At 48.4% G+C, this 20793-nt stretch overlaps 1 protein-coding gene across 1 annotated transcript in view; it reads left to right on the forward strand.

Moving 5' to 3' along the window:
• Nucleotides 1-20449, forward strand: part of GPR139 (G protein-coupled receptor 139) — a 33367-nt gene extending 12918 nt beyond the window's left edge. Inside the window, exon 2 of the mRNA XM_023616225.2 lies at nt 18750-20449. Coding sequence (XP_023471993.2) covers nt 18750-19684 — 935 coding nt within the window. The 3' untranslated portion in view covers nt 19685-20449. The remainder of the gene's footprint in view (nt 1-18749) is intronic.
• The last annotated feature ends 344 nt before the right edge of the window (nt 20450-20793 follow it).

Genomic DNA, 20793 nt, shown 5'->3' on the forward strand with positions numbered 1-20793 from the left:
CTGAGAAATTTTAAAGTCTGGCAAAACTGAGTTCTCCTTGGCTGTGACCCAGTGCCTAGAACCACATAGCCGCAGCCTCCTTTAGACCCAGCTTGTGCTATGCCGTTCACCGCAGTCCCCACCTCTCCCTATTGTTCCCCAACAAAAGATTTTTTTCTTATACCTGGCCTGCTTCTCTCACTTGTTTTCCCTGCCTTGCCCCTGTAGGATTTTGAATTTGCTATGTGTTTTGAATTTGACTATGTATACAATACACACACACACACGCACACCCCATATCCATTTACACCACCACACATTTGGCCTCATTTCTTTCCAACCACTGGAAATGCTTTCCTGCAAGAAGGGAAGTTGGTAAGACCTGGATATGAGATCCACTGGACTTCCTAGCTGTGTGTAGTTAAGTTCTCTGAACGTCTATTTCCAGATCCGTAGAATGAGGATGAGCGTGCCCCCCTTGTTGAGGGGAACACATGAGACAGTGTGCATGAAGTACCTGGCACACGGCAGGTGCTTAACAAAGAGAAGGAGTTTTTTCTTGAGACTGACGAGGATTCTGTGAGATCCCCACCCAGGCTCTCTAGGCTGCATGAAAGACGAAGCTCCATTTCATGAGGTCCTGCTTTGTGCCGGGGGTTGTAAGGGATAGCGGTGGGGGAAAAGACAAAGATGAAGGTGAAATGGTCCCCGCTCTTAAAGAGCTCACACTCCAGTTAGGTGGAAAGGAAAATGGATAATCCTAATACAGGGTGACAAAGTCTATAACAAAGGTGAGGGTGAGGCATTTAAATCCCCATGGGGATTCCAACTTACCTCTGCCTGAGAACATCAAAAAGATGCTGAGTTAGGCTATAAGCTCTTGACAGTAGGCTCAGAGTCCTCTTTTTGACTCCAGTACCGTCTGGTGGGCCTTGGCACATGGTAAGGGGCTTGGTAACTGTTGTATGGATAGATGGATGGATGGATGCATGCATGGATGGATGGATGATGGATGGATGGATGATGGATGGATGGATGGATGGACGGATGATGGATGGATGACGGATTGACGGATGGATGATGGATGGACGACGGATTGACGGACGGATGATGGATGGATGATGGATGGATGATGCATTGATGCATGCACAGATGAACAGATGACCGCTTCTTAAATCCCATAAATGTAATTCCCAGACTAACTGGGAGAGACTGAAGACAACAGCTTGATCGTAACTACTTCGCCACCATCATCATCATCACCACCACCACTGCCATTTACTGAGCACTCCTTCCGAGCCGAGCACTAGATCAAACACATTGCTCCACGTTGCCTCACTTTATCCTCACAGCGATGGCTGTGAGGTGAGACTTCTGTCATCTCCATTTGGCAGATGGGGGAACTGAGGCCCTGAGAAGTTAAATGACCTGCCCGGGGTAACTCAGCTACTGAGCAGCAGAGCTGAGATGTGACAAGCCTGTGCGTCACTGCTGGTGCTCTGTGCTTGCCGCTGGGCCCACTGCAGACATTGGTATTCAAGGCATCAGAAGAGACAAATGCTGAGTCTGAAGACCTCTGCCTGTTCACCGTCCCAGCCTGGTCTTCGCAGACATTTGAGGGACTGTGTCTTCTTTCCTGATTGAGGACTCCCCCAGTGTCCCCAATGCCCACTCCCCAAGCACATGGTTTAATTACTTGAAATTATTTTTAAGCAAGGACAGGCAGGTGAATGCCCTCTCCGCCCCACACCTAACCTACAAAATGGAAAGCGAGTTGCCTCTTTTTTTAAAGTAGCATATTGCGATGAAACAGTTCCCTGAACAATCTGCCGTCTTCCAAACCCTTCCAGGATTTCCTTTACCAGCCATAAGCAGGCTCCATTTCAGTCAAGTGCTCAGAAGGCTGAATCCAGTTCAGGTCGTGAATGTGTTTATTGACCACCTATTAAGTGTCAGGCTCTATTCCTAATGCTTAAAAAGAGTCATCAATAACAGCCATTAATGTTAATATAGTGCTGGCCAGTATGCAAAGTGAATTAAAATTTACAAAGGGCTTTCTCATCCATTATGAAACTGAAGCTCAGAGGAGTCAGATAGCTTTCCCAAGTTACTCCCGGTAGGCAGGGGTGAAACCCGAAACGACATCCTCTACCTCCAGCCCAGGGCCCCTCATCCCACTAAATATACAAAGCTGCCAGAGGCAGGAATGATCCCCAAAATGGAGCCACCCCTGTGAATCGTGCTGGGACTTTCCATTATTCATTCATTTGCAAATTGTATGATAGCTACTGATGTCCCAGAGACAAACTTATCTGGGTTCCTGCCCTCAGGAGGGCACAGTCTGGTTGGAGAGATGAAGAAGTAAATTACATTAATGTGAAGATGGATGTGTCGCGTGCTAGACGGAAGCCCATGTACCATAGGACAAAGAGGAAGGACGTCAGCCCAGTCTTGGGTTGAGGGCAGTGCCGGGATGGCATGGGGGCTATCAGGGCAAACTTTTTGCCCCTACTGTTTGGAACTCATCTTCCTCCTTTCTGAGACCGATCCACAGTGTGTGTTCTGACCACGAGTCTGTTTCTTCCTCATACACGTGCACTGAGCGTCTCCTTCGCATCAGAACCATTGCCAAGGACTGGGCACAAGAGAGATGAATGAACTTTCCCTTGCTTTCGAGGCATGCACTGTCCAGTGGGCAAAACAAGTATATTGAAAATAATTAGGTTTTACCATGTGAAATTGACAATATTTGGCCACTTTTGACCTTTTAAATTGTCCATTTTATGTGTTTCAACCTATTACCCTGCAGTGTAATCATTTGCCGTTCTGAAAAGAACTCAGGATGATGTGGGAGCCCCAAACCTGTGGCCCACTGCTGCATTCATGCCTCCTCCACCACCGCATCCCCCGTGTAGCTGTATCCACGGCTGAAACGTGGACACTAAGATTGCTGAAGCCTCGATGGTAAAAACTAAACTAATGGTCATTTACCCTAATTATAACTAACATTAATCGAGTGCCTCCTACCTGCTGGGCCCTGTTTTAAGCACTTTCCATGAATTAGCTAGTTGAATCCTTCTCACCTCATGAAGTAAGTGCTGTTATTACCCCTTTCAACAGATGAGGAAACTGAGGCACGTGGTAAGTTGTTAAGGGGCTCAAGCTCATGCAGCCAGGCTTCTGACCCAGAGATCGGGAGCTAGAACTTGTGCTCCCCTGTCCTCAGCAGTGCTTTCAGCTGGGACAATTCCTAGGTTCCGAGATCACCAAGGTTTTTGTGAGACACTTGGAGCACAAGCAGGATGGTTGGGGACCCAGGAGACACAGTGCAGCCCAGAGTTGGAAAGGAGGCCATGCTCTGCCTCTGCCGGGGGCCTAGCTCTCTGAGGTGCTGGCACTGGGCGTGTCGGGATGGAATTTTCTTCCCGTTCCATCTTTTTTTTTTTTTTTTTTTTAAAGATTTTATTTTTTCCTTTTTCTCCCCAAAGCCCCCCGGTACATAGTTGTGTATTCTTCGTTGTGGGTTCCTCTAGTTGTGGCATGTGGGACGCTGCCTCAGCGTGGTCTGACGAGCAGCGCCATGTCCGCGCCCAGGATTCGAACCAACGAAACACTGGGCCGCCTGCAGCGGAGCGCGCGAACTTAACCACTCGGCCACGGGGCCAGCCCCCTTCCCGTTCCATCTTCCAGTCAGTCGTGACCGTCACACTGGGGCTTTGGTCCTCACAAGGACTCTCTTGCTGGTTCCAATAACATTTCAGCTAATCCTCTTGAGTCCTCTAAGCATACTCTTAGATTATCCGCAAATAATCATAATTATGCCTTCTCGAATAGTTACACTTCCGATTTTAGTTTCCTACCTTATCTTTTTAGCTAAACTGTAGATTTGGATTCTTTGTTAGTAGCATTAGTATTTAATATTAGTTAAATCAGTTTTCCCGTAGTATTGCATGAGAATGAGGAGGACGGACTGAGTTTCTGAGCAAATGTAGACAGATGGCTTTGGGAGCAGGGGACAGGGCCAAAGCAGAGCTAAGAGGCCCCTGCAGTCACTCAGGTGTGATATGATGCCATCTAGACTCAGATGCTGCACGAAACAAATCTGCATCAAGTGCCTACTATGTGTCAGTTACTGTGCTAGCAACTAAGAACGTGGCCTGAAACGAGACAGGCACAGGCCTGCCGTCTCAGCGCTCCCAGTGCCAGGATGACCAAGGAAAAGAGAAAAGACGGTACACCTCAGAGGTATCAGGATAAAGACTTACCCGTGGGCAACAAGAAAATTACTGCAAGTCTCAGAACCCGGTAGTGTAACTGATAATGACCAGGAAAGTGACTGAATTTTTATTAGCTTCCGAAATCTATTACAATCTAGTCATCTGCAAAAAGGAGAGAGCAATGAAGTCAGAATTTTTCATTTATGAATGCTTTTGAGAATGTGCATTCCAGAGAAATTAGCAGACACTTTCATTTTCTGCTATCTCGCTCTCGACGCCCATCAGGCCCCCTCTGAAATATCTCGTGATAATGGACCTTTGCCTGACGCTCTTCCAGTTTGCAAAGCCGTTTCCTGCGCCTTGTCTCCTTCGGGCCCCACAACCACCATGGAAGGGGGCAAAGCAGTTTCACCGAGGTTATCGCACTGGATTCTTGGATTCTCGTCCCTCGTTTCCCCACGGTCCACATACCAGCTGAGCCTGTCGTTTTCTAGTTCTGCAAGCACAGCATGCTTTCACACCTCCTTGAATTTGCACTTGTGGTTCCCTCTGCCAAGAAAGAAGCCCACCCCTTTCTTCTTCAACTAAGGGGTGCCCTATTCATTCGGGGAAACCCTGGGTGGGCAGGGCAAGGCCATTGTTCCCTGGGGAAGCGAAGGAGATCCAGCGCCCTGGAGTAGGGAGCACCCGACAGTGGTGCCCATGTCAGAGGTAGACCAGCAGGCTGGAGGGCACAGGTCCTGTCCCGCAGCCGCTCTGGGTGTCAGTGGAAACAATGGTCCCAAGGGCCCTTAACAAGTGTAGCAGTTGACACTTGCAGTTGGACAGACTCAAGTTCAACTCCTGGCTCTGAGACTTACTAGCTGTGTAACCTTGAGCGAGTCTCTAAACTTAATCCTAAATTCCCTGCTCTGTATCCACACCTTTAAAGAGAGGGGAGCGGCAGTGACAATTACATTGAAAACACATCACAGTTTCTAGCATACATAAGAGATTGCTAAGTGGAAGCTATTATTTTCATTATTACGACCAATTCCCTCGTGGCATAGAATCACTTACCAGCATCCTCACTCTGACTGTCACTCCTGCTATTATTATTTACATTTTCTCTTATTTTTAAAGGAAAAAAAAACCACTTGCTTTTCCTACGGACACTTTCCCTGTCCTCTGTGGAAATGACATTTCTGCTCAGGGGAGAAAGAGAAGAGGTTTGTTTTGTCCTAGGCAGGGGGACAGCAAAGCGTGTGGGGCATCGATCTGCCATCGCTGGTGGCTGGACGAGCTGGTTCATGATGGACGGACGAGGGTGATCCTGACAAAGTGGATGGGGAAGTGTTGTGGGAAGAGGGGACTGCATAGGCAAAGGCCCAGAGGCCAGGCAGGGGGTGGCTTGTCTGTGGAGCTTCAGGGACAGTGGTTCCTTTCAGCTGGGACATAGGGTAGACAGGAGTGGTGACTGAAATGGGAGGGAGAGGGGAGCAGAGGCCACAGTTCCAGTGATATCTACTACATGTCCCACTTCCTTCTAAGCATTTTCTGTGCATTAACTTATTTAGTCCTCACAATCAGCCCCATTTTACAGATAAGTAAATGAAGGCACAGAGAAGTTAGGTACCTTGCCCAAGGTCACACAGCAAGTACATGTCAGATCTGGATCCAGCAGCCATGCTCATTACCACTGCACCAAGAAGGCATCGCTTCTCTTTCTCTATGACAATCACACATGTGTCCAAAGCCAGGAAAGAAACAGACCCCTCTAGAGTCACGAGGAAGCAAGCCATCCTTCACTTGCTGAACCGAGCCTGGGCAGAGTGGAAGCACTCTCTCTCTATGCGGCCTCTCAGTATGCAGAAGTGAGTTGTTAGAAGTTCCCAAACATAAAACCATTTCCATATAATTACGCCTCCTTGACCTACATGTCATTCGGCTGTGTGCAGAGGCTGGAGGCACAAAAACCAATTTCTCCAACCACAGAAAATTGCTTCCCGAGGCCCCCGGTAATGAGACATTGTCTTCTGGGCATGGCCTGTTCCCTGTCCGACCACGTCCCCTGGTACACGTGCCGCCACCTCCACCCCGCCTCTCCTGGGAGGATTCAGGTCCCACAGCAGAACAGAATGTCCGCCAGGACGGCGGCCTTGGCGAGCGCGCAGCTGGGCAGCGTGCGGGAGGGGCCTTTCGGATGTTCTTGAACAACCAGACCCGAGGAACCTTCCTTGGCTAGACCGAGAGGACAAAAGGTGGGGACGTCACGTGGGAGGATGGATGGTACCTCTCAGCAGGTCCGCTGGCTGCTGTCAAAATTTATACACGAGGAAGCTGCGATACCAACCGTGTGTGAAAGCTTCCAGAGGTGGACAAGGGGCCCTCTCTTCTTCAGCCCTGCCTCACCTCCCTTCAGGCGTATCTGCGGTTTGGTGCAGAAACAAGCATCTTACATAGTAAAGCCCTGTGATGACCCTCTGTTGCCTCAGGACAAATTCAACTCAAAGCATTAGAATGTAGTGCCGTTACCCCTCCACCTCTCCGCCAGCCAGGCCTCCCCTGACTCTCTCCGGGCTCAGGAGGGCAGGTGACACAAACAGAGTGAGGCCTGGCGGGGACTTGTTGAGCCGGAGGGCAGCCCCACGTGGAAATGTGCTCCCCGCGTGGCCTCTCCTTCTGATTTTCAAAAGAAGCGCCAATCCTGGATTGGCCAGGAAATACTCCGATTGGTAATTATGGCAACTGATTCAAAACTCTTCAAGACACATCTGCAGGCTGGCGTTCCCTCCTGCATGTTCCCTCCTGGCCCCTCTTACCATCGGAGTTTGTGAAACTAGCAGCAAGTTTGAAATGACTTCTCATGCTCCCTTGCGATGATTTATTCAGTAAGTTCTGAGCATCTGGAGCCCGAGGAATGGGTCTCACACTCCCGAGAGCCTGCCTGATCCAGGCTTGGCACACAATTGAGCACCACGAAATTTATGTTGGACTGAATTGGATTCACATGGAAGATTCTGGCACAAAACCTCTTCTCGGGAGCTGATCGCCTCAAAAAGATCTCTCTCACCCACTGAACACTGAGTCAATTTCCAATTCATTTCCAATTACCTTTGATCACGTCACCTGACGCATTTTAGCAGTAAACTCAGTGATCTTCCAGTCTATTCAAAACTTAACCAGCCTTTCTGCATGTCTATGATGCTATTAATCTATATTCGTAATCATTCATTCAACAGATATTTATTGAGCACTTACTATATGCCAGAAACTGTGTAAGACGTTGGTAATATATTAATAACAATCAGCAAAGCAGACACACTTCCTGCCCTTCTGGATTTCTAACCTGTCTAATAGGAATAATGGTAAAATTTATGTAGCATGCAAGGCACTAGGCACTAGGCTAGGCATCTTCCCTGCGGTAATTCACTTAATGCTCACAAAAACCTGTAATAAGTGCCGTATCATCATCCTTTTCACAGATGAGCAAACCAAGGCACAGAGAGGTTAAGTAAACTCCTCACGATCACACAGCTAGAAAGCAGCAGAGGCAGGCTCCAGAATCTGTGCTTTTTGCCACTTGCCTTTCTGGGATGACAGTGGGGGCCCCAGAAGTGCCTCCTGAATCGTCTAATCAGTAGTCGTTACGGTTGTGGTCCGCTCTGGAGGTGTCTATAGTGTCTATAGCAGTGGAACCCTGGGTATGTAGGTTAACCATAAGAACCTCATCTTTGTATATCGTAGTAAATTTTTTTCCCTGATATCACGTGTTATTGCCTTTCCTTCTTTTAAGTTGGAGACACCTGACACAGACCTAATATGAGAAAGCAGCTGCAGGTGCAAAGTCGACAGCTGATTGCTGTCATTTCTACGTGGACTTAGCTGTGGGCAACCAGCTGTCCTTAGGAAGTAGCCGCTGGGAAGAGACACCTTAAGGCTGGAAAGGCAGCGTGGGTCAGTGGCTAATGAACTATTTGTTTAATTTATTTATAATGTTTCTAGTTGTTGAGCGTGTCGCCCACAGTCCGCCAGAGCGCCCGACTCCCCATCTCTTCACGCTTCTGGGCAGCCTTCCCCGGCCCCAACGTCAGAACCCACTGCCGCTTTCCCTCCCTGGGCCTGTGACAAGGCCTGGGCCAGCTGGGTCCCACCTGCTGCTTGGTCATGGAACCTCTTTCCCTTTGTGCCCTCCTTGCTAGCAGGGAGGCATCTGCCCCCTCACCAGCAGCCTCAGCACTGTGAGTGGCACACAGCACACCACCAGCACATGCTTTTTGAAAGAAAGAAGGAGGCCCAGAGAAATATGTGACTTGCCCAAGGCCGCAGAGCTAGTAGATAGCAGAGCAGAAGTCAGCTCGGTCAAAATAGATCGTAAGCTCCATGTGGACACGATCCACTTGTGTGTTTGCACATTGCTGCGTCCCGGTGTCTGGTACAGTGCCTGGTGCATGGTGGGTGGCTCAGTAAACATTTGTTGAATGAATAAGTGAGCGCCAACCTCCTTTGTCCTCTGTTCTTTCTTTGTCCTTGCCTGCATGGAAGAAGACAGGCAACAGAAAATGAAGGCTTTGTGCTGGCTGCGTTCCGTATGCACAATTGATAAATTAGTTGCCCACAGCTAAAAATACCTACCCCTGGCAGCCCCTGGGAGGCAGATGGATGGGGCTCAGTGCAAGATGTTTAATCAAACAGCGACAACCCGGGCAGAGCCACAATTAGCCTCTGACACCCCAGTGAACTCCAGATGAAGAGCCTGGAAGCCTCTGACTTCCTGTTGGTCCCCTGACACCCAGTGACTATCCCCCTGGGCCCACAAAACAGCAAAAACAAATGAGCATCCTGTGCACGAGGCAGTCACCAGCTGGAAGTGAGGGGACGGGCAGAGTGGGCAGAAATGAGCACTGGGGAAATTAGCCAGTGGAGAGCACCGTCCGACAGTGGAAGGGACAGTGCAGAGGGTCGCGCTCGTGTGCCCTGGACTTCCAGGAAGCAATTCAATCCTCAGAAACAGAGACAAACTCACTGTCTCTTTACCCCCACTTATTCCCTAGGGCTGGGAGTGGCGGGAGTTCTCGAAGGCCCTACAACTCCTCTGAAGTGAATTCTTCCCTCGTGCCACATACATGCCAGCTGATAGACACTGTTTAGGGAAAAAAAGGAAAGAAAGAGAAAGAAGGAAGTGACCTGTTTCTGTTTAATGGTCAGTTCCTTCGAGCTAATCTTGGAAACATCTGGACAAGCAGGTACATCAAATGGGCTCCAGAGTCTGATGAACTGTTTTTGCATCCTGAGTCCAGCACACGCTGGTGTCTGATCTGGGCCAGACTCTGACCCACTGAGCCTCAGTGTTCTCATCTCTGTAAGGGGGATGTTCATAGCAATGTCGTGTGAGCGTTCAAGTTAATGCAAGTAAAACCTCTACCGAGTGAGCCACACATAGTAAGTCTTAATAAGTGCTTAATAACCTTAATAAAGTTATTATTAAATGTGCAAGTCCTGTGCCGCTGTCATATGACAGGCGTCCGTGGACGGCAGAACTGGAGGAGGCGCTCGATACCTGTGCGGCCAACCTCAGCCAACTTCCCAACCCTTCAGCTTCAGTCTTTCTCATATATAACAAGAGGATGAAAAAGCTCCCTACTTTATCAGTAAGGATTAAGTATTGGATATTTAGTGCTAGACCTTATAATATTAAACAATATTTAGTATGATAGATATGAGATATCTTTCATGTGTATGAGACGTGAGTTCTGGGCCTGACACACAGCAAGCACTCGGTCACTGTTCGCTGCCCCGAGAAGATGAGGAGACCTGCCTCCTTCACGCCTCTTGGCCTTTGCTCATGCGTTCACTCTCCCTGGAGTGCCCTCCCCTGCCTGGTCTGCCTGTTAAACTCCTGCTCACCTCGGCTGGAGGTGAGCGATGATACCATCATTATGATTCTTGCTTTATTCTTCACTGGCTCGTTTTGCAGATCGGGAACCTGAGACCCTGAGACGGGAAGTGGCTTGTCCAGGGGCACACAGGGGTCTACGTCAGGACCCAGACTAACCCTGAGGCGGCTCCCATCTCAGCTGGGAAGTCTAAGGACACTTCCATTGACCGAGGATGAGCAATGAGTCAGAACTCTTTTCTAGAGCCAATACTCCCGTCCTCGAGACATACACCAGGTGAAGCCCCTGCCTTCATCTCCCAGTGCTTCTTCCTCCACCTCGGGCCTTCGCCTGCCTCAGTTTACCACGATACTGGTGGTCACACTCTCGCGTAAGAACTGTGGCCACTCCCTGCGCGCCTTCCCTGTGGCAGGCTCTGTGCTAAGGGCTGTATGTGCATGATTCTATCTAATCCTCATAGCCACCCTCTGGGCCCCATGCCACCGTCACGCCCATTCTACTGATGAGGGATCTGGAGCTCACTGCACTGACACAACTTCTCTAAGAGTGCCAGCCAGAAACGCTGGGAGGCCGGGATGCTGACGCAGCTCCGCCAGACTCCAAAACTCATGCCTCTCATTTTAAGGAGCCAGTCCCTTCTGGTAACCCTTCTGCTCTGTGTTTGTCAGGCCCCGATCGTCTTTGTGATGAACCCCCAGAGCTGAGAAGACACAGCTGCATCCATCACGTGGTATGGATCTTGACCCCGATGGCACCATCCAGTGCTTTCAAAATGCTTCTTTGACTCGCCAGCTGTGCCGTCTTGGGCAGGTGGCTAACCCTCTCTGAATATCAGTTTTCTCACTTGTAAAATGGAGACCAGGGCCTGCATTCTCCTTGCAGTGTTATCCTCTTACAGTTTCCTTTAAATCAACTCACTTTTTAAAATAAACTGAACTTACTTTGTAAGCAGGCTTTTATCACTAGCCTAAATGGAAAAATAACATTCCTCCAATACCAGTGAAACTAAATGCACAACTTGTCAAGTACAAACGTTCATCAGGGAATCACACAAATCATCTCATCTTTACCACCTAGCGCATAGGAAGCGCTCAACGTATTGAATTTTGGCACTCGGAGTATAGTGTGCAAACTTTTTGAGTCTGTTGGCCAACTTGAATGTGGTTTCACAGCTGAGACCTAGCGTTTGTCACGGTTACCCAAAGAGGTTGCCCCTGGTCAAAAAGCCAGAACCATTTTGCAGTGAAGAGAAGACCAATGGGGTGGTCGGATGAATGAGATGACCAGCAGGATGCTGACTCACTTTCCTCCATTGCCCTGACCTGGATTGCCCTGGGATGGCCGCCATCTTAGCTCTTCCTGACTGCTCATCTACAGGGGGCAGTCCTGCGAGGTCGCCACTAGTTCTGGTCTACAATGGAAACCACCGCTTGGCTAAGTTCTGGGCAAAGCCAGGAAGGCCGCACCATGGCTCCAGGGCCCAAGACCCTCAGGGCAAATCCACAGCATTTGATTCCCCATGGTAGACGTCACCAACCCATTGCAACACTACTAAGCCCGGGCATGGTTTTAGAATACTTTTCAACATGGCACCCAACAGCCACTACCAGTCGATTGAAGATGAAGCATGTTTGCCATTCCTGCCTCAGGCTGCGCTCTCCCTCTCGGCAGGAGACTCTAGAGAGGGAGACGCAAAGAAAGGAGTAAAAGAATCCACCCAAGGGCTAAATGTGGTAACAAATAGGGGTCGCCCCAAGAAAAACAATAGAGAAGAGCATGATCAGAAAGCTATAACGAACATTAAACAGCGATCAAAATAAGAACTAAAATTTAAAAAGAACAAAGGCTGTTTCAGAGAATGCAAGAGACAACTGAGTCATCGTGCAATAATGGCTCTCAGGGGCATATTTCCCTAGACAATGACCAACGTTCTTCCCCAGCAAACAGAGAAACAAGTGGAGTGGGAGGTGCAATTACAGCGGGCAGCTAGAGAGATCAGGTTAGAGGCCATGAAGAACTTCCTGACAGGGTGACAGGGCTCTTAGCGCCTGGAATGATCCATGGAGGGAAACGAGAATCTTCTGTAGGATTCCTTGAAAGCTCAGACTCTCTCCTGCCCATCTCTGCTTCCAGCACAGGTTCTGGCCTCTCACTCAGTAATTGTCTGCTGAACTAAATAAGCCAGGCGTGAAAAGGAACAATAGCTAACATTTCCTGAGTGCTCACTGTGTGGCAGGAGCCATGCTAAGCAGTTGACACACGTTATTTCCTGTGTCTTCATAACAACCTGTGAGAGTGCTATTTATGATGATGCCCGTTTCACGGATGTAGGAACCACGGCTCACTTCACAACCTCTTCCAGCCAGGATGGGTTCTTAGGTACCTGTATATTTGGAGCGAGGTTTGCTTTTTCTGCAAAGAGCAACAAGATCAAATAGCGCTTCTGGGGACCCGGAAGCCATCCTTCAGGATGGCCTTTCCCATGGGATGGGGTCCCACTGCCTGCCCTCCACCTCACTAGTCCACAGCCAGTTTTGTGCCCCTGATAACCAACTACAGGAAAGATTCTGCATTCCATAGTTTCTGCCCTGGGGCAAGTGGAGCAACAGGAAACAAGGATGGTCACTAGCCGGCTGGCAGTGCCTGAGGCTGGACCACATGGTAAGACAGCTGCCCTCAGGACATCCTGCCCTACCCGTCTCCTCGAATCCCTGAGGGCAGGACTTCCAGAAGACCTCCTGCCACCATCCTCGGAGACCAAGACTGAACGCCAAGTCTGGTCAGCCCCATCTTTTTCTTTCCCCTTCCTCTGCTCCAAGACCCAGGGTGGAGCAGGTAGCCCTGAGGAGGTCACAGCCCGCAAGAGGCAAGGCTCCATCACACAATTCCCTCTCCACTCCCCCGCTGATCTGCACAAGGGCGGTGCTGGCTTCTTGGCTGGGAGGCCTAGAAACTGCTTTTCCTAAAAGTCTGTCCTTGGGGCACCTCCCGCGAGCAGCTGAAGTAACACCACTGGAATTGCTCGTAATGTCAGGGGTCCTTGTGTATCCGCAGGACATGGGGCTGAGTCTTCTAGTGCAAAAGGTAGGCAACTTTAAGGAAGGGCGATGCATGTAAGTCACAGGGACTGGTGGCTGAAAGGGGTGAATGGCTCTCTTTTTGGAAATTCACAAGAACATAATTTACGATGCAGAGAAAGAGGATTTGCAGAAGGTAAGCCCCGGAATTTAATTAGCCCAGACAAGCAATTTTCTGTCGATTTCTTAAGACCTGCATGGACCGAGCAAGTGTGGTGTCAGTGGCCTGCTTTTCTTCACATGACTGCCATCGTGGTCAAAAAGTTCTTCTTGGTGTCTAACCTAAATCCTTTTCTAGCTCCAACTTAAGCTCTTTTCTTTCTTACAAATTCTCTTATCTGCCTTTAGAAAGGAAGGAGGGAGGAGGGAAAGGAGAGAAGGAGAAAGGAAAAATGTGTTGCCCTTTAGACCAGCATTCCTACTTTGGGGAATTTATTCTACAGAAATATAAAAAGATGCTTTATGAAGCTCTAAGTGGCCAAAACGTAAAGTAGGTAATGTCCATCCATAGGGGAATATTCCTTGAATATTATGGACATAGGGGGAAAAAAATCCATGATTTACTTTTAATTGAAAAAAGATCGACTTGCACAGCAGCATTATTGTACGATCTCATTTTGTAGGATAATCATTATTACTGATTATATTTATAATTTATAGGCATAGAAACATCCTGGAAACATAAATAGCAAATGGCTAACAAACCTCTGTTCTGGTTATCTATTGCAGCATAGCAAGCCACTCCAAAACTTAGAGGCTTACAACAACAACTTATGATTATTTATCGTGGTTCTTGGGCTGGCTGGGCTCAGCGGGGTGGTCTTCCTCGGGGGCTCGCATGCAGTGGCCCCAGGGGGCAGCTCCGTGGGGCTTCTATTGAGCTGGACATCCGAGATGGATATGAGCTGACCTGGGGCTTTCAACCGAAGTCACTACACGCAGCTTCTCCAGTGGCTTGGGCTTCTCAAGCTGGGTTCCAAGAGGGAACATCCCAAGAGCAAATATTCCAAAGGCCCACTTGTGACCTGCCATGCAGTGTCACTCCCGCCATAATCTGTTGGTCAAAAGTAAGTCACAGGACTAGTTTTAACTCAAGGGAGAGAGACTACACAAAGGCAGGAGTATCTGTGGCTCATAGGAGGCCATGTACGAGGCTAGATACCACATTATCTCTGAAAATGGGACTTGAGCAGACTTCCACATTCTAATTTCTAATGTAGTAGTTAAATATATAAACTCAGGAGACAAAAAACCTGGTTTAATGTCCTGGCTCACCACTCGCCTGCTGTGGGACTTCAAACAAGTTACTTAACCTCTCTGAGCCTCGATGCTCTGAAATAATAGTACCAACCTTACAGGATGGTTGTGAAGATTAAGTGAGATATCGTGGGTAAGATGCTTAGAATGCCCTGTTCATATGAGTGCTCCATAAAAGTCAGCTAATAATAATATTATTACACACTGACATAAAATGTTTAATTTTTTATGCGTTTTACTTTCGTCATTGAAAAAACAATTTTCAAAGACCAAGAAAAGAAAAAGAAACGTAGCTGAATTAAGAGAAATTCAGAACTCCCACTCAGTGTTCTGTTCCAGCTGCAGGGACCTCTTAATCCTCACGGGCACAGAAATGCCTCTGGAAGAGCTCGAGCCTCTCCCTCTGCGCCAGCAGACCATTCAGCGGCGGGCTCCGACCGCCCAGACTTTATTGTTCTCTCAGCCACTCTCCGAATCCTCTGGAGCTCGAGCTGCACAGGACAGGAGATGAATTCCCCCCAGAATAGAACCAAGAAGCTTTGCAGTCACGTAATACGTGCTTTCTGTTACCCAGGAGCTTCGACCTGCCTCGCCCTCACCACACCATTGACAGAAAGGATTTGCTTTTGAGAAGCATTGACATTTTGATCGTGAAGTTCCTTGGGGCTCGCTTGGATGAGACTGGTGGGGTTTCCACAACCACAGAGCCTTGGGCCAGTTCGTTTGAGAGAAAAGTTGAAAAATGGGATTTTTCCGCAGCGAGGACTTAGATTTTCTTCGCTTTTTCACCCATTATAAACACACACAGACCCTGTCAACGTCACCCCTTGTCTTGGGGGAAAACGTGCCACGGTGGAAAGGAAAGGATTTTTTTGATGCGGGGAATTACAGCAAATATCAAAATTTAAGAGTTGAACACTCCACCTTCTCACTTCTTTTTCAGAAAATCAAGACCCGGGCCCGTCCCGCTCCCCTCTGGGTCTCTGTGCCTCACACGCCTCTCTCACTCCAGCATCTCCTAAGTGTTCTCGACATCGCGTTGGGGGAAAATCTCCCTCTGCAAAAGAAATGGGAAACTCAGGGTCTGCGGGTTCGTTTCTCAAGAGAGGCAATGACTAGAAACTTAAGGAAATGTCAAATATGAATACCTAGCAATTTCGCTGGGAGCTGATGACTTGTCTGACTTAAAGTGTTAATCAGATGGTACTGGAATATTTTTAAGGAGGTCGGATGTGGAAGATTTTTAGCATCACCCTTCAAACAGGGTTCACCTGGGGAGTAAGAGACAGTGGTGAGAGTCACTCTCTGCAGAATATATATATAACCCTTTTTCTGCGGAGACCCCAGCATTTATTCATTCCTGCCCTTTTATAGGCTCGGGTGGGACAGGGACAGGAGAGAGCGTGTGGGCATTGTTTAAGGAATAGAAAAAAGAGGTTCTGAGAGATGACGGCGCTTTTCTAAGTCAGGGGCAACCCCGGGAGCAGGTATCCCTTTCCTCCAGCTGAGAACACTTTCCTACGACCAAAAATAAAGCAGAACTTGATACGCCATAAAGTCAGACAGAGCTAGAGTCACCCTCTGGCTCCTCCACTTACTCAGTATGTGGCATTGAGCAAATTACCTAAACAACCCAAGCCTCAGTTTCCTCATCTGTAAAATGGGGGTGATTATAGGACTGACAAGAGGCCTTCGCACTGTTGCAGGAATACCAAGCTCGTTCCCGCCTCAGGGCCTTTGCACGTCCCATTCCCACTGCCTAGAATTCTTTTCCCGCAGATCTTATCATGGCAGATCCTTTCTCCTCATTCTTAATTGAACTCAAATGTCATTCTTCAGTCTGAAAAAAACACTCTCCCATCAATTTGTCTCATCCTTTGGTTTTATTCTGTATAGTATCACTATCTGAAATTCTCTTGCACATTTTTGTGTTTATTTATTGCCTGTCTCCCCCACTATACTCTAAGCCCCATGACAAAAGGGAACTTGTCCTTTTTGTTCATCCCTGCATCTCCCACACCTCATACAGTGCCTGCCACATAGTAAATGCTCAGTTAATACTTGTTGAATGAATGGACTCTTGGTCAATAGCCAACATTCACTGAGAACTTACCACTCGCCAGACCCCGTTCTAACCACTTCATAAAAGTTATCTCACTTAATCTTCAGAAGAACCCAATGATGTGGATATCCCTATGAACTTCATTTTATAAAAAGGGAAACTGAGGCACAGAAGGATTGAATAAATTTGCCCAGAGCCAAAGAGCCAGTAATAGTAGAGCCAGAACTGAACCCCCAGCAGTCTAGCCCCAGACTCCATACTCCTAATCTCTGGGCTCCGATGCTCTTGGCTGGATAGGAAAGCATCAGACCTGATTTCACAGCTCGGTTCCATGAAGCTCTGACTGTATGATTCGATCAAAGAAGCCAGACTTTTGACCCACACCCTCCTCCAAAGCCTTGCCCTTCACTCTGTCACCAGCAGCTCTTGTATCACCATGTGAGTTCTTGTTTCTCTCTTTAACTCAGCCACTTGCATGTTGTTTCTACATTCTCTGAGGGGAGACTCCGAGTGTCTGCAACACCAATTTGTATCCACCGTGGGCCCTGGCACACAAAAGGTGGATGCTGCATACTTCTTGAAAAGCTTTCTAAATGAATAAAACATTTTGGAACACTTTTCAACAGAACATGGCTGTTTAATAAAAGAGAGCTATGAAGTACAAAAATGCTTACAAAGCAAGTAGAAATCAGTATGTGTTCCTTGCCTTAGTGAACCCAGCCCTTCATGCTTCACCCACCTCAGGGCCTTTGCAGGTGCTGCCCCTTTGCTGGACACACTCTCCTCCCACATTTTTTGCCTCCTACTGCTTCTCCAAATCTCAGCTTGAACATCAGTCCCTCACCAAAGATCTTCCTGATCACTAGCAGCACTTACTATAGTTTCCAGTTATACATTTTCTTCTGTGCTTCTTCTGTTGATGTTTTTCTTGCCTTGTGTACTCTAAGCTCCATGAAGGCAGGACAAACTGTGTCTGTTTTGTTCAACATCTCCTCCTAGGGCATGGCTCATAGTAGGTGAGCAAAGACACTTGGAATGGGGGCCAGCCCAGTGGCACAGCAGTTAAGTGCGCACGTTCTGCTTCGGCGGCCCAGGGTTCACCCATTTGGATCCCGGGTGCAGACGTGGCACTGCTTGTCAAGCCATGCTGTAGTAGGCGTCCCACGTATAAAGTAGAGGAAGATGGGCATGGATGTTAGCTCAGGGCCAGTCTTCCTCAGCAAAAAAGAGGAGGATTGGCAGCAGTTAGCTCAGGGCTAATTTCCTCACAAAAAAAAAACCACTTGGAATGCATGAATATACTTTTGAAATCTCAGCTTTACAAATATAAAGAGCTTGGCTTTCATGGGCCTCTTTTCTTAAGTAGTGACTGAAAGTAAAGTGTACTCATAATTTTTCTTTATCGCATACAGTGTGCATGGTACCCCTACCCCGACTTGGAAGTATCAATATTGTGAGAGGTTTAGAGCACGGGTGTTGGTCCTGGGTTTGAATCCTGGCTAGTTAATATCATCGGTACCTGAACTCGCCACCACTTCAAAATATTATTTCAAAGTGCTTTGAACAAGAACATCTACCCAAGAGAAACTCTCACACGGAGCCGCCTCTCGTGGAGAGACATACCAGGGTATTAATACAGCAGTTTGTAACCGCAAAATCCTGAAACCAATTTAAATGCATATTTTTATATATGCAAGTAAGTAAGAATAGATATAATTTATTTTTAAATTAATCTGAGGGTCATGATCGTCTCTGCTCCTTCAATTCCAAATCCACCTTAAAAAGGAGCAGTGCTAAAGTCGAAGTTCTAAAAAGGTTCTTAAGAGGCCGTTGAGTCTAGTCTCCTACCTGACCACGTGGAGCAGGAAAGGCCACCCCAGTCCCGTGTCCCCCATGCAGTTGGACAAAAGAAAGAGCACGGCATTTGGGATTAGGGAATCTAGGTTTCATTCTGTCACCAGGACTTCCTCTGTGACTCTAAGCAAGTTCCTCAAGCTCTCTGAGCCCTAGTTTCGTTTCTGAAGTGAGGACAGTGGCCACACCACCTGTCATGACTGTGTGAGGAGCAAATAAACTACAATACGAGCATAAAACTCTGTCAAAATCACATCCAGCTCTTTGTATGAGGTGCGACTTGTAGCACCGAGCCTGTCCCTCAGAAGCACTGGTTCAGTCCCTCTGACTGCCATGGGGCCGCCCAATAAGCCCGCGCCTGGGGCCCCCTGGTAGCCAGTGAAGTCATCTTGCTTCAGCAATAAACCCGATTCTCTTCTCCCCGCAGCCAACATCCTGACGGTGATCATCCTCTCCCAGCTGGTGGCTCGGAGGCAGAAGTCGTCCTACAACTATCTCCTGGCGCTTGCCGCGGCAGACATCTTGGTCCTTTTTTTCATCGTGTTCGTGGACTTCCTGCTGGAAGACTTCATCCTGAACATGCAGATGCCTCAGGTGCCCGACAAGATCGTGGAGGTGCTGGAATTCTCCTCCATCCACACCTCCATCTGGATCACCGTCCCCTTAACCATCGATCGGTACATCGCCGTCTGCCACCCGCTCAAGTACCACACGGTCTCCTACCCGGCCCGCACCCGGAAAGTCATCGTCAGTGTCTACATCACCTGCTTCCTCACCAGCATCCCCTACTACTGGTGGCCCAACATCTGGACTGAAGACTACAACAGCACCTCTGTGCACCACGTCCTGATCTGGATTCACTGCTTCACGGTATACTTGGTGCCCTGCTCCATATTCTTCATCTTGAACTCAATCATCGTGTACAAGCTCAGGAGGAAGAGCAATTTTCGCCTCCGTGGCTACTCCACCGGGAAAACCACCGCCATCTTGTTCACCATAACCTCTATCTTTGCCACGCTCTGGGCCCCCCGCGTCATCATGATTCTCTACCACCTCTACGGGGCGCCCGTCCAGAACCGCTGGCTGGTGCACATCATGTCCGACGTGGCCAACATGCTGGCCCTTCTGAACACCGCCATCAACTTCTTCCTCTACTGTTTCATCAGCAAGCGATTCCGAACCATGGCAGCCGCCACCCTCAAGGCCTTCTTCAAGTGCCAGAAGCAACCCGTCCAGTTCTACACCAACCACAACTTTTCCATAACAAGTAGCCCCTGGATCTCGCCGGCCAACTCGCACTGTATCAAGATGCTGGTGTACCAGTATGACAAAAACGGAAAACCTATAAAAGTATCCCCATGACCCCATAGGTTTGGCACCTAGTGCCTCTGTCTAATCCATTTCCAGATGGGAGGGTGGCCCATCCTAAGGCTGAACAGCTCTCCTTAAGAGTGCTAATCTGATTTCCTGTCTCCACAGACTGAGCAACTCTCAGACTGGTAGATGAGAGAAGATGGAAGAGAAGAAAGAAAACCATGAATCTTGTTTCCATTGATGCATTTATTTTCACAAAGTCATGTTGACAGCAAAAGTTCCTACCAGTTTGAAGATGCCATTTGAGCTAGTGTCATCATCCTGTGGTCAGTAGGGACACACAGTAGAGAAATAGCGTGTGGCTTAGCCTCGGCACCATCTACAGTCACTGGGAACTGCTCATTTGTGTGACACACCAAGCCACAGTAGCACGTATCTGAGCCCACACTCTTCTTCCAAGAGCTGAGGTCATGCATCACTTCCCTGTGCTGTTCTCAGCAGTTAACTGCTGACCAATTCTGGATTTTTCCAAGGTGCCCTTTGTCCTAGAGAGGGCTGTGATCTTGAAATAGCCCTGGCACCCCTGGCTACAGAATGACACTGTGGGGACAGGGGAGTATTGAATCCCATTCAAACTCTGGCCAGGGTTTCTTTGGAAAGGCTTCAAACCAACATAACTCAGACCTGGGGGTCTACGATGTGGTCTCTCTATTCGCCATCATGTATAGATTTTATCTATCTCCTCCAAAACAAAGACCCTGCCTGGTGCATGGCAGGAAAGGAGGATTTCTTGAGCCCAGAAAAACAAAAAAATAAGCCCACTCTTGCCGTTGTTTCGATCCATCCCCATGTCAGCTGCGCACAATCCTTTTGCTCAAAATAGCTTCTTCTTGCGGTGCCACTCAAGCTTCCTGGAGAAGCCTTTTACGTGTAAAGTTGCCAACCCTGCCTCCTTGCTTGCTGAAGCCCTCACCAAATTGTTTTATTTAAAGTGACTTCCGAACTGGATCTAATTTTGGAGGGTCAGGAACTGTAGCTTTCCAGATGTGAAGGGAGGCATTCTCAGTTCTGCCCCACATTCCAGCTGGCGTTGCCATTCGGCGGCAAATGCAGACACAACTGACATGGACAGGTGCCCACGTGGTCTGCTCATCTGC

The sequence above is a fragment of the Equus caballus genome, chromosome 13, assembly GCF_041296265.1.
Source record: "Equus caballus isolate H_3958 breed thoroughbred chromosome 13, TB-T2T, whole genome shotgun sequence".
NCBI lineage: Eukaryota > Metazoa > Chordata > Mammalia > Perissodactyla > Equidae > Equus > Equus caballus.